The 25268-nt window shown below is 38.1% G+C and overlaps 1 protein-coding gene across 1 annotated transcript in view; it reads right to left on the reverse strand.

Moving 5' to 3' along the window:
* Nucleotides 1-25268, reverse strand: part of PCSK2 (proprotein convertase subtilisin/kexin type 2) — a 454748-nt gene that overhangs the window by 224840 nt on the left and 204640 nt on the right. Inside the window, exon 5 of the mRNA XM_053712119.1 lies at nt 9184-9221. Coding sequence (XP_053568094.1) covers nt 9184-9221 — 38 coding nt within the window. The remainder of the gene's footprint in view (nt 1-9183; nt 9222-25268) is intronic.

Below are 25268 nucleotides of genomic sequence, written 5' to 3' on the forward strand. Positions count from 1 at the left end.
TATTCTGAAGAAAGGTTTTCAAATGTCTTGATGACTTTAGATTGGAAGTCTATCAGTTGGTGGATACATTTTAATCCTTTCTGGGCCCATAGTATTGGTTCAAAGTCTGGATTACCCATGATTGGTAGATAGTTTGAGATAGAGTTATCTATCTGCAGCTCTTCATTTAGTTTATGCCAGAATTGTATTATATTGTAAACTAGTCCTAAAGCCCGTGTACACGGGCCATTTTTTGCAGTACAGCGGTCACACCCCTTGCTCTCTCTCTATCCCCCCTCTCTTTTTCTCTCTCTTTCTCCCCTCTCTTTTTCTTTCTCTTTCTCCCCTCTCTTTTGCTCTCTCTCTCTCCCCTCTCTTTTGCTCTCTCTCTCCCCCCTCTCTTTTGCTCTCTCTCTCCCCTCTCTTGTTTGCTCTCTCTCCTTTTGTTTGCTCTCTCTCTCTCCTCTCGTTTGCTCTCTCTCTCCTCTCGTTTGCTCTCTCTCTCTCCTCTCGTTTGCTCTCTCTCATCTCGTTTGCTGTCTCTCTCCCTCTCTTTTGCACACTCTCCCCCACTCTTTTGCGCTCTCTCCCCCTCTCTCTTGTGCTCCCTCCCCCCTCTCTTTTGGGCTCTCTCCCCCCTCTCTTTTGTGCTCTCTCCCCCTCTCTTTTGTGCTCTCTCCCCCCTCTCTTTTGTGCTCCCTCACCCCTCTCTTTTGTGCTCTCCCCCCTCTCTTTTGTGCTCTCTCCCACTCTTTTGTGCTCTCTCCCCCCTCTCTTTTGTACTCTCTCCCCCTCTCTTTTGTGCTCTCTCCCCCTCTCTTTTGTGCTCTCTCCCCTCCCTCTTTGGTGCTCTCTCCCCCTCTCTTTTGTGCTCTCCCCCACTCTCCTCTCTCTTTTGTGCTCTCTCCCCCCTCTCTTTTGTGCTCTCTCCCCCTCTCTTTAGCTGTCTATCTCCCTCTCTTTATCCACCCTCTTCTGCTGCTCTCTCTATCCCCCCTCTTCTGCTGCTCTCTCTATCCCCCCTTTGTAGAGCTCTCAGTCTCACTGCAGTCGGCATCCAGACGCATCTGGCCCTGTCCGGCCCCGCCCGTGTCACTCCCGGCCCCACCCGTGTCATGTCCGACCCTGCCCACGCCCCATCCGGCCATGCCCACACCACGCCCGGTCACGTCAACACTGCACCCGGCCGGCCACGCCCACTCCACCACACGCGACGCAGGCTGGAGGGGGTCAGTTGGAAGGCCAGGTGTGTTTGTCCTCGCGCGCAGTGTCTACTGCGCATGACAGCTTCGGACAAACACACTTGGCCTTTTATTATATAGGATGGTGTATTTTAGCAGGATTGGCTTGAGATTTTGAAAATTGGGTGTATGTAATAACGGCTTCAAAGAGTATGGAGAGAACAAACCATCTTCTTCTTCCTGATAATGTGAAATATAATTGGCTTCAGTTAACCAGTCTAATGCAACCTTAGTCATATATGCCCAGTTATAAAATGTAATATTGGGAAATGCCAGTCCTCCATCTTCCTGAAGATTGGTGAGTTTTAGAATAGCAATATGTGGTTTTCTTGAACCCCATAAAAATACAGAGTATTGGGAGTTAAATAGATGAATATTTTTGTTATGTAAAAAGATTGGTAGGTTTTGAAGAAGGAATAGTATCTTTGGAAATAAAATCATTTTAATTAGTGTTATTTTAGCTGAGAGGGTAAGAGGGAGCTCACCCATCTTTTAAGAGAAGCAAAACATTCCCTCCATACTGGACTGAAAATTATATTGTACCAATTATCGGGGTTATTGGAAAGCATAATACCTAAATATTTAATTTTACCTTCTGCTTGTACAAAGGGGTTGGTTGTGAAACTATCTATTTTTTTTCTTGATCCATAATAGTTCTGACCTGTTAAGATTAACTTTATAGCCCGAGAAAGCACTATATAGAGAAATTAACTATAAGTTATTTTTAGTGTTACCCATATGGAAAAGGGGGTTGTCCGCATATAGAGATAGTACAAATGTCTTTTTCCCAATTACTACACCCTCAATTTCTGATCTGCACAACACTGCTAATGGTTCAAGAGAAATATTAAATAAAAGGGGCGACAGGGGGCAGCCCTGTCTTGTCCCATTTTGTAGAGTTATATTAGGAGAGCTAGCTCCATTAATAGTAAGGTAGGAGATTGGATTAATATATATTAAATCAACAAATTTAAAAAAATTACCAGTCAAGCCAAATGTGTCTAATGAAGTGATCAGGTGATCCCATGATATAGAATCAAATGCTTTTTCTGCGTCGACAGTAAGCAAAGCAAAGTCAATCTGGTGATTTAATTTAACATTAGATCGTGTTTGAAAAGTTTTGATCATTATCATGGCCGTTCTAATATTTTTCATAGAGGTTCTGTCTTGCATGAACCCTGTTTGGTTTGCATATATAACGTCTCCCAAAAAAATATTGAGCCCGTTTGCAATTATATGAGTTAATAATTTGTAGTCACTATTGAGGAGGGAAAAAGGCTGATAAGAATCCAGTAGATCAGCATCTTTATCTTTTATTAAAATAAGAATAATATTTGATACAGTAAAATAGTTTGAGGGTTTGTTATATAATAAAAAAATAATCGTTAAACAAGCTAGAGAGAACTAATATCTTATAAAATTCACCAGGGATCTGGTCAGAACCTGGCACCTTACCATTAGCAGATCTATTAATTGTGTGTGTAACTTCTTCAGTAGTAATTCCTTTATTTATAGAGTTTAACTGATCTGAAGAAATAATTGGCACAGTGATTTTATCCCAGAACTTCTGTTTACTCTTTTCATTTATATTATCTGCTGAATATATCTTCTGAAAGTAAAGAAGGATCTGTTTCTGTATGTATATTGGTGCCATATATCTTATCCCCTGTGATTTGATAGCTGCTATGTAATTTTTCTTTTTCCTACTTTTCACAAGATTTGCTAGAAACTTTGCAGATTTAGGACAAAATGCATTAAACAGAGCTTTGTTTCTGAGATCAGATTCCATGAACTGTTGATTGATGAATGTCTCTCTCTCTCTGCTTTTGCCTTTTGGTATTCTTCCTAATGCTTCCTAATAGTATTTTCAATATATTTTGCATATTCATTTTTTAGCTGATTAGCTAACTGATTTTCTCTAGCTCTTAAAACTTTTTTCCTCTTAATCATATATGCCTTAATCTCTCTGCTAAAGTAGGCCTTGGCAGCTTCCCAGAAAAATCTATGTTTTAGCTAAGTAAGAAATCATTACATTTACTACATTCTGCCTACTTAACTGTTAACTAGTTCCCGAATCTGATTTTCTGAAATCTAATTTCTAAGCCCTTTCTTATACCCCCCCGAATAGATCATCCAGATACAATAGTCTATTCACACCTCTTAATGTTACAATAAAGTTCTATTCCATTAACCCATTTACTCACTGTTGAAGGGAAATTCTTATTTTCATATGTGATGTTAACTTATTGCAATCTGATTCCATCCTCACAACTACTAAACCATCTGAATGGAATCTTTTAAAGTTAATGTTTGATTCTAAGATACACTCACACTGTTGTGATTTTCTCTAACAGTGATTGCATCTTTATAACAGGGTTACACAATTTTAAGTTCCATAGGAGCCTATTGCAATCTGCTTGCATTAACACCACTTCTAAACCATCTCAATGCAAATACATTGGCATGATGGGCATACTGGACATTATTTTTCAATTGCTATATTGTTATTACAAATCTTTAACAATATTTATTTTTAATGTTTGTTAAAGCACCATATTCACTTTTGTGTGATCTTAAAACAAGATGGCAACTAGGGGTTTCTTTTGAAAGGAGTTATATATGTTTTTTACTGTCTTTTAACAGGGCTTTAACTTGCTCCCTCACAACATTGAATCGGCCTAGAAAATGTTCAGCTTGATCATGCCTTCATTCATGCACCTACATTATTGAACTCACATTTATGAAGGTGCGTTCCAGTTTACAAGTTCAATAAAGTAGACACAGGCGCTTTGAAATGCACTGAATGTGTTTGTATTTTGCGTGCAATACATCTCTACAAAATGCTTTGCAAATGGGCAAGATAATAGAATGTTTCCAAGTATTCTTGAGATACTTGCAAAGATGTCTAAGATGTCTAACATGCCATTTTGAGGCTGTATCAAAGGGCTTTGAGGTGTAAAATCTGAAAAGTCTAAACTGGTCTAGAAAATAGATTGTGATTGCTGAGAACTTTTGGGTCCACTAGTATAAATAGGGCTTTTAACTAGCATCAAAAAACACGTTTGTGGGAAAGAGCCAAACATGTCTATTGTGATTGGGTTGATTCAAAGCCTGATCAATGGTGATCAACCCCACTGTGTTTTTCTAGTTATCACAACAAAAATACTTCAGGCAAAAATTGATATTAGCCAGGTTTAAAGATAGACAAAATGGTGATTTTTTGGTTTTAGTGATTACATCACAGATGAAAGGACCTTTTAATAATGTTCTGTGGATTTACAAGTGTGCCATTACACCGTTGTGCTCCAAAATCATAAAATGTGTGCATATGTCATTTCAAAGGATTTGAAGGGGCATTAGTGAGTGACTGATTTGGCTTTTTTTATTTGTTTGCTTACTTTTCTAACTTTAATTCATTAAGAAGGTAGCATTTGTTTCTGTTTGATTTAATTAATTCCTAATATAGTCCATAATGGTGCTGGTATTTTCTGTGGAAGTTTTTTTTTTGTGCTTATACAAAACCACCCGTTTACTTTATACTTGTAACTTAGGGCAGTTGCAATATTGCTTTTTGCACTCCTCACTAAAAATAGCACGTCACTTGTAATTTAGCCCTATGTCTTTTACCTGCATCAATCAGACTATGCTGCAAATAAATTAATCTATATGAGAAGATTGTGTGCCAAAAATATCACCTTATCTGACACTAAAAATGCAACAAAGCAATAAACACCAGACTTATTGCTCGGCATACAATAGGTTCATTTCTGTAAACTGAAAACAAACCATAGCAACAATGTTTCAACATACATTAAATATTTTTTTTAAATATCTACCAAGACCAAACATTCAGCTCCTTATTCTGTACCTTTATCACTAGTAATAGCAAAGCACCAAATCACAGTCCTAGCAACACTATACCATAACAAATGATATGTGTTTTACATAACGCAGGTTCAATTAAATGAATGAGCCACTGATGTGAATTGTGATACAATTTATTATATTATGTACAATGTAAACATTGAAAACTGAGCGGTACTTGATTTTGCACAACTTTAATTTCTATAACCCACACATTTCTTGTTGGGAAACTTCACCTTTAGCTTTACAACACAAACATCTCTATAGACAAAATGTTCTGTTTTCTTTTTTATTAAAAGTTTTAACAGCTATATGTGATGTAAGTAACTGAAGAAAACTGTATGTGTTGAATTACCAGTATCCATTAAGACTTAGAGCTCTCTCATAACTTTCAATTCTAACTAAAGGTGGCTGTGCCTATGCCTGTTTTATGGGGATACTGGAAATAGGTACTTGATCAATTCCAATATCCATTTATTAATCTTATGTCAACTTTTTGTCATGTTAAGGAACATTAATGACAATTTTAATCTACTGAACCAGTATTTTTTTGTAACTCTAAAATGACCCCTATGCTCTTTCTATTTTATTAGTATACGTGACCTTTTGTACCAATGATTTGGGAGCTATATTTTTGCAACAATACATTCATATTTTTTAGATAAATAACTCGTTTTTGTTGCCATGACATTTTTATCTCTAGCATTTTTTCTTTAGACTGATTTAACCATGGTAATGTGCCCATGTATTATTTGCTTGATTGCACATTCTCTTTCTCTGAATATAAATAAATAAAATGTCACAATTGCACACTATATATATATTTTTTAAAACATATTTCTCTTTTATTACTACATACTGTATACAGGAATAGAGAATACTTTGTTCAACAAGAGAACAATGAGCAGAGAATTTCTGCTTATTGAAAAAGCCTGTCTGAAGCTGATCTGTCAGTCATTTGGAACAGAGACACTGTGGTGTACTATTCAATACTGCCCTATAAAGCAGAAAAGGATTTATCATTGGAATTAATTTAAATTTAAGCAATGCAATAGCTTCTGGTATAAATAACTTCAGCATCTCCCAAAAAGAAGTATAATGTTATCCTTATTAGGAAGTAACATCTTAGATGTCATTTACTTTAAGTGCCCATAATGATATAAGAGCTATGTGTATGGTGCAAATGTTGAAATCAAATCATTCTCAGGAAACAATATTTGTTTCCTAGCAATTTACAAAGTTTTCACAGCTAAACTATTTAACTAGAATGTCTGTGTAATATATTCCCTTACTGCCACATAATGACAGAGTAATACTCAGGGGGAATACTTCATTTGAGTGAATTATATTACACTTGTGCTTTGACAGGTTAACTCTCATATCTTGTGTTCGTTAGAAATTATTCAGGCTATTTTATTTAAGTACCTAACTCTCACAGTACCACTCTCACCAAATAATACAATTAAACACAGTTTGTACTTTTCATTTAATATTCCATAATCCTTGAGAAAGCAGCAATTATAGCATAATTATATCTGACAACAATGAAAACAATAACATTTTAATGTAAAAATAACCAAGACAGAAATATACTATAACTGTAGTAAAAGCTTCATGAACTGACACATATTGTAATTAATTATTTACCCGCATAGGGGCAACACGATGCCCCGTGCTCCATAAAATGTCTGCCTGCTCTGAGGTTAATTGACACCCCCTGCTAGCGGCCGATTGGCCGCAAATCTACAGGGGCCGGCATTGCACCAGCAGTTCACAAGAACTGCTTGTGCAATGATAAATGCCGAGAGCATATGCTGTCTGCGTTTATCAATGTGCAGCGGACATGATCCGTAATACCGGACCATGTCCATCGCACAATAATAATTCGGCCCCATAGTGTCATCTCAAAAATATTAAAATAGGTTTTATCTTTTAATTTCTCAAATGTCATGTCTAATTTACATTGTTTTAAGGTTATACAATCACTTCTTTAAATGTTGCCAACAGTCATTAAGTCATTAAAGGGACAGTAAAGTTACGATTAATCTTTCATGATTTAGATAGAGCATGCAATTTTAAACATCTTTCCAATTTACTTCTGTTATTAATTTTGCTTCGTTCTCTTATTATCTTGTATTGAAGAGTAAAACTAGGTAGGCTCATAAGAGTTCAGGAGTGTGCATGTGTCTTTAATACTCTATGGCAGCAGTGTTTTGCAACATTGTATAACAAAGCTACAAATAATGTTACAAAACACTGCTGCCATAGAGTACTAAAGACACGTGCACACTCCTAAACTCTTATGAACCTATCTAGTTTTACTTTTTAATAAATGATACCAAGAGAATGAAGAACATTTGATAACAGAAGTAAATTGGAAAATTGTTTAAAATTGCATGCTCTATCTGAATCATACAAGTTTAATTTTGACTTTACTGTCATTTTAAGATGGGTTACAATATTAATGAACAGATTTGCGTGCATATTCCCCTTTTGCTGAGATTTTGCTCCAACAGTAAACTTGTCAATTCAAACAGCCTTTAAATTGTGTTAAATTAGAATATAAGCATATCTAAGCTTTTATATATACTGTATATATAATAAAGTATAAATTAAAGGGACATAAAAATCCAAAAATTTTCTTTCATGATTCAGATAGAGAATACAATTTGAAACAACTTTCTAATTTACTTCTATTATGTAATTTGTTTCATTCTCTTTGTATCATTTGTTGAAGGAGCAACAATGCACTACTGGTTTATAATTGAACAAATAGGTGAGCCAATAACAATCAATATATATATGCATCCACCAATCAGCAGCTAGTACCTAGATTCTTTGCTGCTCCTGAGCTTTCCTAGATAACCCTTTCAGCAAGAAGCAAATTAAATAATAGAAGTAAATTGGAGAGTTGTTTAAAACTGTATTCTCTATCTGAATCATTAAATAAAATTTTTGGGTTTCCTGTCCCTTTAATTTCTATTTTGAATATAATAATAAAAAATGTGGGGTGGATGCCAGTGAAAATGTGACCAAAATATTAACAGTTTCCTTCTAATGCACAAACAATATCAGATTCACATATTAGTTACTCACAGAACTACAGTGTCTTACCTATTTCTTTCCTCACTTACTCAAATACATAAAGCAATATGTGTCTGTGCATTACAGAGATAGAAATCTGTTGATGAGACTTAGATACTGACTTGGCCATGCTCACAAGTCACAATGATCTATTATAAGCCACCGAACAACAAAGCCTCTGAATAATATACAATGACCTTAAAGCAACATGAGATAAGTGGAATCTGGTATTCATTTTTATATGAAAACATGATAGCAAAAGAGTACACCACATAATGTAATATCCAAGCAGCCAAATAATAATCAGGGTAAATAACACAGAATAAAAAGCCCCTCTAGGAGAACGGAACGAGATTATAAAGGGAAACTTTACCTCAATGTGCTTCCAATGACTTGTTATACCAGCTGCAGAGTATAAAATGTATGATAGATTGCTCAATTATGTTTATTTTTATAACTGAAATAAAGTAAAAGGAGCTATTTGTAAACATTTTAATGCACTCCAGAAGGTAAAATTGATCATTGAAAAACAGTTGTGGAGACAAATTTAGGGTAAAATGTCCCTTTAAACAAAAGAAATTAAAAATAATTTTGTAAAATAAATAAATAAATAAATAACAAAAGTAGTATCCTAATGATACCATTAATTAATACAATTGCAAGCTTTCAGGACATTTGGGTCTCCATGTTGTCTCTTTCTTTAATTACTAGTTAACACCACCTTTTTAATATGACGTTTTATCTATAATTAGTTTTACACAAAATATATATGATTATATATTATATATTATTGTTAATATAACTTAGGTGTTATAGAAACAAAGTGTATTTACCTCTATATTTTTGTTTAATTGATTCCTGATGCACTTTATTCTTTTTGCAATATACTACACATTGGATAAGGGAAACGAGCAGCAGTTTAACTACATCATAGACATAGTGACAAATTACTAACGGTTACATTTGTTAAGGAGAGTGACATTTTATTCTAAAATAAAATAAACATTTTACTCACATAATTTGAGGCAAGATCTGGATGAAGATAATCAATGCCTAAAAGATAAAATAACAATAATAATGCTATAGTTAAATACACAAGGTTTGTGAGTAAATAATTAGATACAAAATATTAGGATATTTTACACACCTTAAAATGAATGCCTAATGCCATCTTTATCTGCTATGTACAACTTTTATAAGGAAGATGTCCTTATAAAAGTTGTATATAGCAGATAAAGATGGCATTAGGATTCGCATTTAAGTTTCTCACATCAACAAAATGGAATATAGAAAATAAACAATAATGTGTCCATTTCTGTCCCTAAAAATGATCTCTTGCAGGCACACTTCACATTAGAAAAACAATGTACTATTTAAGTAAAGCTACATATGAAAATTAGTACTATAAGGTCTGCAAGAAGGATATCAAATTAATAACAAATATTTAGGGTTTCCTTTTAAGGTAGGGTTTCCCATTTATGCTACTAGAGGAGGAGATATGATTTCAAAATGATTACATCCATAGAATCTTCTTCCAATCAAAGGGCGAGATTACATATACGGCACAAGTTTCATTTTAACTGCTGAAACCCACGCCACCCGTAATTTCACCTCATACATCGGGGTATCACATATACGATGCCGGCAGTTCATAAAGTGCCGTAAGTCGAATAATCTAGCGATGTCTAGAAATGAGCGTAAAGACAAAATTCTGGAGTCGCCAGTGACTTACGGCACTTTAGAAACTACCGGCGCTTTAGAAAATAAAAAAAATGTTAAATCTCTCGTAAAAGTCTAACACGCCTGCCAAAAAAAAACTGACAAGTAAAACCCCTATATCCGCCATCAAACCCACATCAGAACTAAAAATAAAAGTATTAACCCCTAAACCGACAACCCTCCCACAACGCAATATGCCTAAGTAAACTATAAACCCCTAATCCACCATTCACCCACATCGCAATCTACCTAATAAAAGTATTAACCCCTAAATCTGCCAACCCCAACATCGCAAACTACCTAATAAATGTATTAACCCCTAATCCACCATTAACCCACATCACAAAGTCCCTATTAAAACTATTAACCCCTAATCTGCCATTAACCCACATCACAAAGTACCTATTAAAATTATTAACCCCTAAGCTGCCATCAATCCATATTGCAAAAACCTAATAAATTTATTAACCCCTAATCCACCAAACCCCCACAATGCAAATAACTAATTCAATTACCTTTACACCCTTACATCGATCATTGACAATCTGGCCCCTCCAACCATAGCTCTGAAACCACACTCTCATCCTCAGCCCTGGCATACTCCTCTGACATGGTACCTACGCAGATGTTTCCATACTGCTGAGCGACATTGGAGGAAATCTTGGAGTTCAGCTGACTTTCTTCACTACAAGTTCATCCTGAACTCCTACTACTCTGCCCTTAATCTCTATAAGCAACAATACTTCCTCTAACCCAAAATGTCTGTTCTCCACGTTCAATACTCTTCTCCGCCCACCCCCACCTCCTAATACAACCTCTCTCTCAGCTCAATATTTTGCCAGCCACTTCAAAAACAAAATTGACTCCATCAGAAGTGAATTCAGCTCTCAACATACTATCAATCTCCCACCCCCTCAAAAGCTCGTAATCATCCTAAACCCAAATATCCAAAAATGCAGCTCTTTTGCCCCTGTTAACGAGGATGACGTTTCTGCCCTTATACTGTCCTACCACCTCACTACCTGTCCCCTCAACCCCATTCCCTCACTGCTACTCCCCTCCCTCTCTTCTACCCTCACCCCCATACTCACACACATTTTCAACCTCTCCTTCAGCACTGGCATATTTCCCTCATCTCTAAAACATGCACTGGTCAGTGGTCACACCTATCCTCAAAAAACCTTCTCTCGATCCAACCTCCCCATCCAACTACCACCCTATTTCCCTACTCCCTTTTGCCTCAAAGCTCCTAGAAAAGCTAGTATACACACGTCTATTCCATTTCCTTACACTAAACTCTCTTCTTGACCCACTGCAATCTGGATTTCATCCCCATCACTCTACAGAGACAGCAATTGTCAAGGTTATCAATGACCTACTTACAGCAAAATCCAAAGGTCACTTCACTCTGCTTATCCTCCTTGACCTGTATGCAGCCTTTGACAGTGCTGACCACCCTCTTCTGCTCCAAACCCTCCAATCCTTCAGCATCTGCGACACAGCTCTCTTGTGGTTCTCTTCCTATCTAACTAACCGTATATTTAGTGTAGCCTTCTCCGGAGCATCCTCTGCCCCGTTACCACTTTCTGTTGAGGTACCTCAAGGCTCTATCCTCGGTCCCCTTCTCTTTTCAATCTACATGTCATCATTAGGTTCCTTAATAAATCCCCATGGGTTTCAATATCATTTGTATGCAGATGACACCCAAATCTACCTCTCTGCACCAGACCTACCTCCTTCCTTACTAACCCGTGTCACTAACTGTCTTTCTCATATCTCATCTTGGATGTCCTCTCACTACCTTAAGCTAAATCTCTCCAAAACTGAACTCCTTATTTTTCCCTCTTCTTCCAATGTCTTCACCCAAAAAATTTCTATAACTGTTGATAATTCCATCATTACTCCTACCCCACATGCCCAATGTCTTGGGGTCACACTTGACTCAGATCTTTCCTTCACTCCTCACATTCAGTCCTTGGCTAAAGCCTGCCGCTTCCACCTTAAAAACATTGCTAAAATTAGACATTTCCTTACACAAGATACAACTAAGATTTTAATCCACTCTCTCATCCTTTCCCGCCTCGACTACTGAAACTCCGTCCTCTCTGGTCTACCTAGCTGCCGCATAGCTCTTTTACAATCCATTATGAATGCCTCTGCCAGGCTCATCTTCCTTACTCGTCGATCTTCATCTGCTGCGCCTCTCTGCCAATACCTTCACTGGCTTCCTCTTGCCTCTAGGATTAAACACAAAATCCTCACTCTGACATACAAAGCTCTCAACTGCATTGCTCCCCCCTACATTTCAGAACTTGTCTACAGATACTCTCCCTCCCGTCACCTTCAATCAGCTCAGGATCTCCTCCTCTCCTCCTCTCTTGTTACTTCCTCACATTCCCGTCTACAGGACTTCTCCAGACTGGCCCCCATCTTGTGGAACTCCCTGCTTCGCTCCACAAGACTCTCCCCTAGTTTTAACAGCTTCAAGCGCTCCCTAAAAACTCTACTATTCAGGGATGCATACAACCAACACTAACCTTTCCTAACTCCATTGCTTATCCGTTAAACCCCTTAGAATGTAAGTCTATGAGCCCAGCTGTTTGCAGATCGCCTTCATAAGAGCCGACTACAACAGTGAAACTCTCGGGAAGGGCCCTCTGCCCACTCGATCCCTGCAAAAGCTATCCTGTATATTGACTATGTTTACAGCGCTGCGGAATCTGTTGGCGCTCTACAAATACCTGATAATAATAATAATTACTAAGCTACCTAACCTAACACTCCCTAAAGTAACACCAATTACCTAAATTAAAAAATACTAAGTTGCAAACAATTAAAATAAAAAAGCTAACATTACTTGAAAATAAAAAACAAGGTTAAATTAATCTAAGATTACAAAAAATAAAAAAGTCTAACATTACATAAAATAATAAACCAAATTATCAAAAATTAAAAAATTAAACCTAATCCCTATGAAAATAAAAAAGCCTCCCAAAATAAAAACACCCCCTAATCAAATACTAAACTACAAATAGCCCTTAAAAGGGAATTTTGAAAGGGCATTGCCCTAAGATAAACAGCACTTTTGCTTAAAAAATACTAAGACCCCCCTCTAACAGTAAAACCCCCAACTCACCAAACCCCCCAAAATAAAAAACTTAACACTAAAAAATCATAAACTGCCTATTGCCCCTAAAGGGGCATTTGTATGGACATTGCCCTTAAAAGGGAATTCAGCTCTTTTACTGCCCTTAAAATGACATTCAGCTCTTTTTCAAAGGCCCAATAAATCCCTAATCTAAAAAAAAGTCCGGCAGTGAAATCTTCTTCCAACCGGCGATATCTTCTATCTTCTTCCAGGAACAAGCTGGCGCGCAGCGCAGAACTGAAGTCCGGTGACCACGGAAATGAAGACCGGCGACCGCGGAGCCATGGAGCGTGGAGATCCTCTTTGTACGATCACCGCCCCACACTGAGGATTGAATTCAAGGTATGCATTTAAATATGGGGTACCTTGCATCCCTATTGGTTGATTTGAATCTTCAAATTCAAATCAGCCAATCTGAGAGCTACTGAAATCCTATTGGATGATTTGAACAGCCAATAGGATTTCAGTAGCTCTCATCCTTTTGGCTGATTTGAATTTGAAGACTCAAATCAGCCAATAGAAATGCAAGGTACCCCATATTAAAATGTGTACCTTGAATTCAATCCTCAGTGTGCGGCGGTGATCGTACAAAGAGTATCTCCACGCTCCATGGCTCCGCGATCACCGGTTTTTAATTCCGCCATTGCCAGTCATCAGTTCTGCAGTCACCGGTCTTCAGTTCCGCACTCCGCTCCGGGCCAGCTTGTTCCTGGAAGAAGATAGAAGATATTGCCGCTTGGAAGAAAACTTCACCGCGGACTTCAGGAACCGTGAGTACCTATCTGGGGCTTAGACTTATTTTTTGAGGGGTTTGTTTTTTTTTAGATTAGGGATTTTATGGGCCTTTGAAAAAGAGCTGTTGAATGCCCTTTTAAGGGCAGTAAAATAGCTGAATGCCTTTTTAAGAGCAATGCCCATACAAATGCCCCTTTAGGGGCAATGGGAAGTTTAGGATTTCTTAGTGTTAGTTTTTTTTTTTACTTTGGGGGGTTTGGTGGGTGGGGGTTTTTAGTATGTTTTAAGGTAAAAGAGCTGTTTAACTTAGGGCAATGCCCTACAAAAGGCCCTTTTAAGGTCTATTGGTAGTTTAGCATTAGATTAGGGGGTGTTTTTATTTTGGGGGGCTTTATTATTTTCACATGGATTGCATTTAATTTTTTTAATTTTTGATAATTTGTTTTTTATTTTATGTATTATTAGAATTTTTTATGTTTTTGTAATATTAGATTAAGCTTTAATTATTTTTTTTTTCAAAAGCTTTATTAAGTGTCTAGAAAAACATACAAAAAGCAAGATCAACAGCATCGACAATGTAGAACTATACAGTAAAAATTATTTGTACATGCAGCACCGTTCCGAGGGGTGCCTAGGGATGTAACTAGAGATAATAAAGTCTGTTTGCGTGCTCAGCATGATAGCCCTGATCAGACAAGTCCATGCAAGCCACTCACGTAGAAGTTTCTTATAAAAATAGGAGTGATGTTCAATTTCCCCTAAAGGCAAACAAATAAGGTACATGAACAGGTAACAAAATTGTAAATGCGTGTCATAGGTTCTACCCACTCTGCTCATAGGGGGTGAAGTTATAATTAGCATCTTTGCTCTAAATATTGTGGTTTGGCTAGTGTCAGTCATGCTCTGGGCCAGTGGCCACTTATATAATTCTAGCCCTGCATTGGACTGATTCGTGTAGCATGAATTCATGAATGTCTATGGTGCCCTTTTGCATGTGATGGTACCTTTCCAGTTGTATCAATGTGTCTACCTGTTTTTTCCAATCTGTTACCATTGGAGCATGTTTTGTAGGTGTGGTCTGTGCACATAAAGTTTTGAACATTGTCAGTGGTCTAGTGAGGTGGCTTTTATGGCGGTGGGTGTTCAGAAAGTGAGTCAATTGAGCATAGGAGTACCAGTTTATGCTCCTATCATCATATGTTTCCTGTACCTCTGGCAACAATTTAAGTTTAATGGCTTTTAGAATAGAAAAGAGAGTTTTGTCCTTAATGTGCATTCCCTGTGTTTGTTGTATGTCTTTAAGGTTCCAAGGCAGTGCTGGATTACCACAAATAGGTATCAGTGAGGAAAAAGCAGAGGATATGCCCGTCGAGTTGTTAATTATTTGATTACAATTAGCATATAAGTCAGAAAGCAGTGGATAAAGCACCACTGCTTTGTGTCTATGCTTCGTCTGTAACCAAGCCGACATGCCTGCATTGTCAGTTTCCATAATGTCACAGTCTAGTTGTACCCATTCTTTGTGTGTGTCATTTTGACACCATTCTAACAATCTTTGCAGAGTGATAGCCTGTTTGTATGCACTAATGTTGGGCACTCCAAGCCCTCCTTTGTCCTTGGGAAGATAAAGAGTGTGTTTGGCCACTCTAGGTTTAATATATTTCCATATAAAGTGTTCTATATGTGCCTGAAGTGTGGGTATGTAGCTTGTTGGGAGAGGTATGGGGGTTGTCTGCAGAATATATAGAATTCTGGGTAGGATATTCATCTTGATTACATTAATCCGACCAAGCCAGGATATTGTTTTGTTTTTCCAGCTGGATAAGTCAGCTACAATATTGTTCTTAAGGGTTTTTTTTAGTTACTATGGAATATCACTTGGGGGTCTGGGGACAGATAGATCCCAAGATATTTCATCTTAACGTGCTGTCTCTTTAAGGGGCAATTGTAGAGTAACCTGGGCAGATCCTTTGGATCATATGTGACATTTAATATTTCAGACTTTGTGAGATTCAAGTGAAAATTAGAGACTTTCCTGTATTCCTCTAGTATGTCTAGGGCCCTTGGTAATGAGGTATCAATGTTATTGAGTGTAAGCAGGACATCATCGGCATATAATGCCAATTTGTGTTCGGTGTTTCCTATTTTCCTGTCCTGTAACATGTGCACATTCCCGTATTGTAAAGTCACTTATGTGTAAGCACTAAATAACCAAAGTCCACCTCATCAGATGCCAAAGTTAATTGAGTAAATAAATGTGTCAGACTGTTGCTGTTCAGTGATGAAATTCAGAACAGCGTAGCACCTGCTGACTCACCCGGCTTCTTGTCGGTACTGTATCTTCTTCAAAGTGATGCGGTATTCGGGATAGGCCCAGGGGCCTAAGGGTCAATAAATTCCCAACCTTTTTAGTAGAGGATGAGGATTTTGTAAGAGTGTGGAATGGAGTATTATCAGATTGCTCCCTAAAACTTATGGGCATGCTAATAGAATATAAAACCAAAATGCTAGCCTCTGTTTCTAAAGATATTGATGTATTACAAATAGAATTGAATGTAAGAAGTAAGGATATTTCCTTTGCAAAGTTTGATTCTATACTAAAGGTTTCTTTAGCTGAGTCCAAAAAACTAATTATGGAGATTAAACATGATAAATATATGAGGGATTTATCTGATTACGAGTGTAATAAAATTTACATCTGGAATAGGAAGTTGAGAACTAATTATAGAAGGGAAAATGATCAACAGCGTTTTCCTAAAGGGAAAAAATCAGGTAAAAAAGGTAACAAAAATAAGTCAAAAAGAGTTACATTTAATGAAAGTGAGGCAGAATCATCAGGAGATTGTTCTACCTCAGGGGAAGATGAGTTAGATGTAGATAGAGGGACTCTAGTATCCACCATTAGTAACATTACAGAAGATCAGACCAGACCAGAGACAGCGAAAGAGCAGGATATCACAGAGGTAGCACAGGTTTTTCCCAGGGTCCCAAGCGCACCAGAAGGGGGGGGGAAGAGGTACAAAAGGAAGGGGTATTCTGAAAACAGAAACCCCAAGACCCCCGAGAAGGGGCAGATCGGGCACGAAATATGTATAAATGCCGTAATCAATCTATCGACGTATACTTTAAGCGATTTGGAAGTTAGAGTTTTAAACTATGGTTTGAACTTTGTTCCAGCTGATAATTTTAACTTATTCCAAACCATAGTAGACGTCAATAGATTGATTAGAAACCTAACATTAAGAAAACACTTTGCCAGGAATACTGAAGAGGTGACTCTTTTTGCACAAGGGAATAAAAACATGGCCATCTCAGATACAACCACACAGCTGACCTTTGATGAGGTATGTGATTTGGAATCGTTAGAGAGATTAGACAATGAAAATGAGTATTCAATTGATACATCAACTATACAATCAGGTCCCTCTCTTTCAGGGAATTCCAAATTCTACCCCATTCAAAGTAGAGGAGCGGTGTTAGAACAGTTCCAACAGAGGGTTGAGAGCGATTTAACGAGATTGGCTTATGTTATGGATAAAACAACACATCAAAACCTTAGCAAACAAGAATCTCTAGCCCTTAGGGGACTAAAAGAGAACCACAACATTGTCATAAGAGCATCAGACAAGGGAGGGTCTGTGGTTGTCATGGATCGAGATTTCTTCTTAGGAGAAGCAATAAGACAACTATAAGACCAACACCAGTACACCAGTCTTACTAGGGATCCTACTGATAAATTCAAGTATGAACTTTCTCAGTTGATTGATGATGGTAAGGAAGCAGGGATTTTAGATGAAAAGACCTGTAGCTTTCTTTATGTGGCATCTCCTGTGATGCCTATATTCAACTTTCTTCCGAAAGTGCACAAATCCCTGTCCAATGTGAAGGGACGTCCAATAATCAGTGGCATAGGCTCTATTTTGGAGCCCTTGTCACAGTGGTTGGACGCGATCCTACAGCCCATGGTACAGAGCCTGCAGAGCTACTTAAGGGATACCAAGCAACTCTTAATTGAAATGGAAAACCTAGACTGGCAGGAAGTATATAAATGGTTGACAATTGATGTCACCTCGCTTTATTCTAGTATACCTCATGCCAGAGGTCTAGAAGCGATCTCCTTTTTCTTAAAAAGATTAACGAATTATACCCCCTTGTTCTGTCAGTACATCCTCAGAGTCACTGAATTCTTACTAACGCACAATTTCTTCGCCTTTGAAGGGGTGCATTACCTCCAGAGATGTGGGACAGCTATGGGGGCGAAGTTTGCGCCCTCATACGCCAACCTGTTCATGGGTTGGTTTGAGCTGTCCCACATCTATGGATGTGATGGCCCATGGAAGGCGAAGATTAAATACTACAGAAGATTCATAGATGATCTTCTGATTATCTGGCAAGGAGAAGAATCTGAGGCTCAGAACTTTGTTACTGACTTGAATAATAATACGGCCGGTATTAAGTTCACTTTTGAATTTGGACATACCAAAATTAATTTTTTGGATGTAATGTTGACAGGAGAACAAGATAAAGTATCTATACAGGTGTATAGAAAACCCATTTCTAGAAATACTCTTTTACATGCGAAGAGCAGTCACCCAAAGAGAGTATTCCATTCAGTGATGAAGGGACAATTTGTAAGGCTAAAAAGAAATAGCTCTACACAAGAGGAATATGAAAGACAGGCTCAGGATTTAGAAACTAGACTAGTTATCAGGGGCTACAATAAGAAAGAAATAGTAAGAATTAGTAACCAAGTCAAATCAAGTGATAGAAAGACTTTTTTGGTACACAATGAAACAATAAACAAAAAGAAAGCCTTTGAGGGTGTCACCTTTGTCACGCGCTATAGTTCTCAGTATCAAGATATTTGTAATATCATACGTAAAAACTTTCATATGTTGAAAGCGGATGATGAATTAATGAATATAGTCACTAAAGGGTGCAGATACGCCTTCAAGAAAGGTCTCTCAATAGGTAATATGGTAGCTCCTACGCAATTACCTTCAATTCAAATATCCAGCTCCTCTTGGTTAAAACACAATGGGGTTTTTAAATGCAGCTATTCATCTTGCATAGCCTGCAGTCACTTACAAACAAACAATGAAGGCTTTTCAAGTATAACAACTGGAGAAAAATTTAACCACTATTCATGTCTAAACTGTAGAAGCAGATACATAGTATACCTATTGACATGTAATATATGTAGGGTCCAATACACAGGTCTCACTACCAGAGAGGCACGTGAGAGGATAAGGGAGCACATCACAAACATTAAAGCAGGAAAAATTACTACGCCCCTAGTTCAACATTTTAAGACCCACCATAACAAAAACCCAGCCTCATTAGAATGGACTATAATAGAGCAGGTGAGGAATAAAAAGAGAGGAGGAGACAGAGAAAGTCTCTTAGCCAAAAGGGAAGTTTTCTGGATCCACCGTTTAAAAACCAGAATTCCTACAGGGCTAAATTCTGAATATGACATTATCAATTATTGGGAGTAATATGTGAGCATAAGAATGATTATGATTATGATCATTATTATTTTTTCTTTTCCTTTTTTTTTCAAATACAAGAATTTACTTGAATTAATCAAAGTTTTACAACTAAGGATAGGTTAACTTTTATAGTTACTTATTAAAGACAGTGTATTTCAATATCCCCTCAAAATTCGTTGGTAAAAACCCTTTAATTGGTGGCAAATAGTCTGTTGACATTTAGGTAGTTGTACAAGTAATGGAATGAATATGTATATTGTAAAGAGCTTATCATAAGTGGGCCCCCTAACTTTTTAGATAAAAGAGAGTAATTACAATGAGAGAACAAGACTAAGAATATTACAATAAAGTCTTGCATCCATAAATTAAATTGTATTTCTAACATTATCTCTTAGTTCAGTTAAACAGTGCCTTTTAAGACTACACTGTGTGCAGAATTATTAGGCACATGAGTATTTTGACCACATCATCCTCTTTATGCATGTTGTCTTACTCCAAGCTGTATAGGCTCGAAAGCCTACTACCAATTAAGCATATTAGGTGATGTGCATCTCTGTAATGAGAAGGGGTGTGGTCTAATGACATCAACACCCTATATCAGGTGTGCATAATTATTAGGCAACTTCCTTTCCTTTGGCAAAATGGGTCAAAAGAAGGACTTGACAGGCTCAGAAAAGTCAAAAATAGTGAGATATCTTGCAGAGGGATGCAGCACTCTTAAAATTGCAAAGCTTCTGAAGCGTGATCATCGAACAATCAAGCGTTTCATTCAAAATAGTCAACAGGGTCGCAAGAAGCGTGTGGAAAAACCAAGGCGCAAAATAACTGCCCATGAACTGAGAAAAGTCAAGCGTGCAGCTGCCAAGATGCCACTTGCCACCAGTTTGGCCATATTTCAGAGCTGCAACATCACTGGAGTGCCCAAAAGCACAAGGTGTGCAATACTCAGAGACATGGCCAAGGTAAGAAAGGCTGAAAGACGACCACCACTGAACAAGACACACAAGCTGAAACGTCAAGACTGGGCCAAGAAATATCTCAAGACTGATTTTTCTAAGGTTTTATGGACTGATGAAATGAGAGTGAGTCTTGATGGGCCAGGTGGATGGGCCCGTGGCTGGATTGGTAAAGGGCAGAGAGCTCCAGTCCGACTCAGACGCCAGCAAGGTGGAGGTGGAGTACTGGTTTGGGCTGGTATCATCAAAGATGAGCTTGTGGGGCCTTTTCGGGTTGAGGATGGAGTCAAGCTCAACTCCCAGTCCTACTGCCAGTTTCTGGAAGACACCTTCTTCAAGCAGTGGTACAGGAAGAAGTCTGCATCCTTCAAGAAAAACATGATTTTCATGCAGGACAATGCTCCATCACACGCGTCCAAGTACTCCACAGCGTGGCTGGCAAGAAAGGGTATAAAAGAAGAAAATCTAATGACATGGCCTCCTTGTTCACCTGATCTGAACCCCATTGAGAACCTGTGGTCCATCATCAAATGTGAGATTTACAAGGAGGGAAAACAGTACACCTCTCTGTGGGAGGCTGTGGTTGCTGCTGCACGCAATGTTGATGGTGAACAGATCAAAACACTGACAGAATACATGGATGGCAGGCTTTTGAGTGTCCTTGCAAAGAAAGGTGGCTATATTGGTCACTGATTTGTTTTTGTTTTGTTTTTGAATGTCAGAAATGTATATTTGTGAATGTTGAGATGTTATATTGGTTTCACTGGTAAAAATAAATAATTGAAATGTGTAAATATTTGTTTTTTGTTAAGTTGCCTAATAATTATGCACAGTAATAGTCACCTGCACACACAGATATCCCCCTAAAATAGCTATAACTAAAAACAAACTAAAAACTACTTCCAAAAATATTCAGCTTTGATATTAATGAGTATTTTGGGTTCATTGAGAACATGGTTGTTGTTCAATAATAAAATTAATCCTCAAAAATACAACTTGCCTAATAATTCTGCACTCCCTGTATAAAATTAGCAATAGCTGCTCTACAAGTGTAAATAAATTATAAGAGTCAATGCATGTTTATTCCTGTGTACAGTAATTGATCAGAATTGCCAGAATCAATTTCACTGTTAGTTTATTTTAAGTGTGGTTATTGTTTCAACAAATATTAAATTAAGCAAGTGCTCTGAATTTAAACAGTTAATGTGGCTAAGACGTATATGTTTGTTTTGTAGCCATTCATAGAGTTGCACCACAGGTTTGATTTTATCCAATCACGCATAAGCACAGGTGTACAGGGAGTGCAGAATTATTAGGCAAGTTGTATTTTTGAGGATTAATTTTATTATTGAACAACAACCATGTTCTCAATGAACCCAAAAAACTCATTAATATCAAAGCTGAATATTTTTGGAAGTAGTTTTTAGTTTGTTTTTAGTTTTAGCTATTTTAGGGGGATATCTGTGTGTGCAGGTGACTATTACTGTGCATAATTATTAGGCAACTTAACAAAAAACAAATATATACCCATTTCAATTATTTATTTTTACCAGTGAAACCAATATAACATCTCAACATTCACAAATATACATTTCTGACATTCAAAAACAAAACAAAAACAAATCAGTGACCAATATAGCCACCTTTCTTTGCAAGGACACTCAAAAGCCTTCCATCCATGGATTCTGTCAGTGTTTTGATCTGTTCACCATCAACATTGCGTGCAGCAGTAACCACAGCCTCCCAGACACTGTTCAGAGAGGTGTACTGTTTTCCCTCCTTGTAAATCTCACATTTTATGATGGACCACAGGTTCTCAATGGGGTTCAGATCAGGTGAACAAGGAGGCCATGTCATTAGATTTTCTTCTTTTATACCCTTTCTTGCCAGCCACGCTGTGGAGTACTTGGACGCGTGTGATGGAGCATTGTCCTGCATGAAAATCATGTTTTTCTTGAAGGATGCAGACTTCTTCCTGTACCACTGCTTGAAGAAGGTGTCTTCCAGAAACTGGCAGTAGGACTGGGAGTTGAGCTTGACTCCATCCTCAACCTGAAAAGGCCCCACAAGCTCATCTTTGATGATACCAGCCCAAACCAGTACTCCACCTCCACCTTGCTAGCGTCTGAGTCGGACTGGAGCTCTCTGCCCTTTACCAATCCAGCCACGGGCCCATCCATCTGGCCCATCAAGACTCACTCTCATTTCATCAGTCCATAAAACCTTAGAAAAATCAGTCTTGAGATGTTTCTTGGCCCAGTCTTGACGTTTCAGCTCGTGTGTCCTCTTCAGTGGTGGTCGTCTTTCAGCCTTTCTTACCTTGGCCATGGCTCTGAGTATTGCACACCTTGTGCTTTTGGGCACTCCAGTGATGTTGCAGCTCTGAAATATGGCCAAACTGGTGGCAAGTGGCATCTTGGCAGCTGCACGCTTGACTTTTCTCAGTTCATGGGCAGTTATTTTGCGCCTTGGTTTTTCCACACGCTTCTTGCGACCCTGTTGACTATTTTGAATGAAACGCTTGATTGTTCGATGATCACGCTTCAGAAGCTTTGCAATTTTAAGAGTGCTGCATCCCTCTGCAAGATATCTCACTAATTTTACTTTTCTGAGCCTGTCAAGTCCTTCTTTTGACCCATTTTGCCAAAGGAAAGGAAGTTGCCTAATAATTATGCACACCTGATATAGGGTGTTGATGTCATTAGACCACACCCCTTCTCATTACAGAGATGCACATCACCTAATATGCTTAATTGGTAGTAGGCTTTCGAGCCTATACAGCTTGGAGTAAGACAACATGCATAAAGAGTATGATGTGGTCAAAATACTCATTTGCCTAATAATTCTGCACTCCCTGTATAAATAGGCATAGGTGATTGTGAACCATAGCTACGATTACGGCCACAAGGGCTGAAACGCGTAAGCAACGGTTCATGGGGTGCAACTCTTTGGCACAGTTTGTCACACATCAACCGCTTTGTAAAAGGATCCATTTGCCTTAATAAAGTGAAGTTTTTAAGTGCATACAAGTCTCCGGTGCTGCTTACTACCACTTATCCACATTCCCGTATGCCAAGGGCAAAAAGGATAGGCGACAGAGGACAGCCCAGCCGAGTCCCATTTTGTATTATGAACTTGTCAGACAGAAGGTTATTCCCCTTGACCTGGGCTGTGGGCATGCTGTATAGTGTGAAAATTTGGTTTATAAAATCATCGCTGAACTTCCTATTGCTTAGTGTTGTTCTTAAAAACTGCCAATATACCCTATCAAAAGCTTTTTCCGTGTCAGTGGATACAAGGACCAGTGGTGTTTTGTATTGATGGGAATGTTGTAGGATTTTTAGGGTATTGTCTTGTGCCTCTCTTTCCGGCACAAAGCCTACCTGATTTGGGTGTATCAATTTTGGCAAGAATTTGTTAATTCTGGAGGCCAAGATCTTTGCGTAAATCTTAATATCGGAATTAAGACGCGAGATGGGGTGGAAATGTTTTAGGTCTATCTCGTGGTTTACCTTGTTTAGCATTTGATCTGAGAAGCGCCCTTCTTTTAATAATGAATTAAATAGAGATGTGAGTGGTGTAAGGACATGATGTAAGTATGTTTTATAATATTTTATACTCAGCCCGTCTGGGCCTGGGCTCTTCCCGTTTGGCATGCTTTTAATAGCCAGCTTAACTTCTTCTGTGGTAACTGGGGAATCTAAATATTCGGATTCCTCTAAGTTTAGTGTGGGGAGATGTAGATTTGACAGAAATTTCTCTATTTCCGCACGCTCACTTTTATTTTCTAAGCTGTATAGCGTCTCATAATATTTCTTCAAGGTCTCTGCAATGCTGTTGCTATCTTTATGTGTGTGCCCACTGTTATCCGAGATGTGATAAATATGTGTGTTTAACTGCCTGCATCTAAGGGCCTGCCCCAGGGAGGTGCCCACATTGTTATTAATGTCAAAATATTTTTGTTTTAGAAAGGTAGATTTTTGTTGGTATTCTTTGAGGAGATGGTTATGATGTTTATTCCTAGCCTGAATTAAGGATTCAGCGATTTTGGTCAAGGGTGGGTTTTTTTTGTGCTCTGTTTCCAGTATTTAATGTGTGCAAGTGTGGAATTCATGAATTGCCTGTTTAACTTAATTTCCCTAGCTTTTTGCTTTTTGAATTCTCACCTGATAACACACTTGTGTGCCTCCCACAGTGTTGTGTTAGAAGTGTCGTTAGTGGTGTTTTCCATAAATTAGTGTCCCAACATGTTATCGATTTCAATCTAAATTAGAGGGTTGTCAAGTGTGTGTTTGTCCAGTTGCCATAGATATGGAAGGGCGGGGATATTAGACAATTCAATGTTGAACTGTACCGGGGCATGATCCGACCACGTGAGTGGCAATATTTTAGAATTGTTTATCATTGACAGTCCAATTTAGTCAGTTATGAGATAGTCAATCCTAGTATATACCTGATGTGGGTGTGAGTAGAAGGTATAATCTCTGGAACAAGGGTTAATAGTCCGCCATATGTAATGTAATTTTAACAACTTGAATTGAGTGTTTTTGCTGCCTTAAAAACTCAGGCTGGGGTGCTGGACCTGCCGCTGGAAGCATCTATGATGGGATCTAAAGGCAAGTTCAGGTCTCTCCCCAGTAGTAAAGTGCCCTTTGCATGTTCTGGAAGTTTGTAACTTAGCTGTTTGAGTAGTATGTGTTGGTCTTGGTTTGACAAATGCCCGCTTACCAATGTGACCGGTTGATCAAAAAGTAATCCCATGAGGATACCACCCGTTTATGTCTTTCTCGATGTGCAAAGGTTGGAATGTAACTGTGTTGCTAAGGAATATACCTAGACTGCTTTTCTTGAATCCCCTAAGGCTAGGAATGTTGTCCTGTATCTATTGCTAATAAATTTAGGTTCTCTTCCCCTCTTAAATTGTGTTTCTTGGACAAATATAATATCCCCCAAGTCTTTGTGTAATTGGTTGAGAGCTATGGACCTTTTGCAGGGCTATTCAGGCCTTTGGCATTAATGGTTATCAATGTGAGCGGTCGGCTTTGCGTCT

The sequence above is a fragment of the Bombina bombina genome, chromosome 4 (assembly GCF_027579735.1).
Source record: "Bombina bombina isolate aBomBom1 chromosome 4, aBomBom1.pri, whole genome shotgun sequence".
In the NCBI taxonomy this organism is placed as follows: domain Eukaryota; kingdom Metazoa; phylum Chordata; class Amphibia; order Anura; family Bombinatoridae; genus Bombina; species Bombina bombina.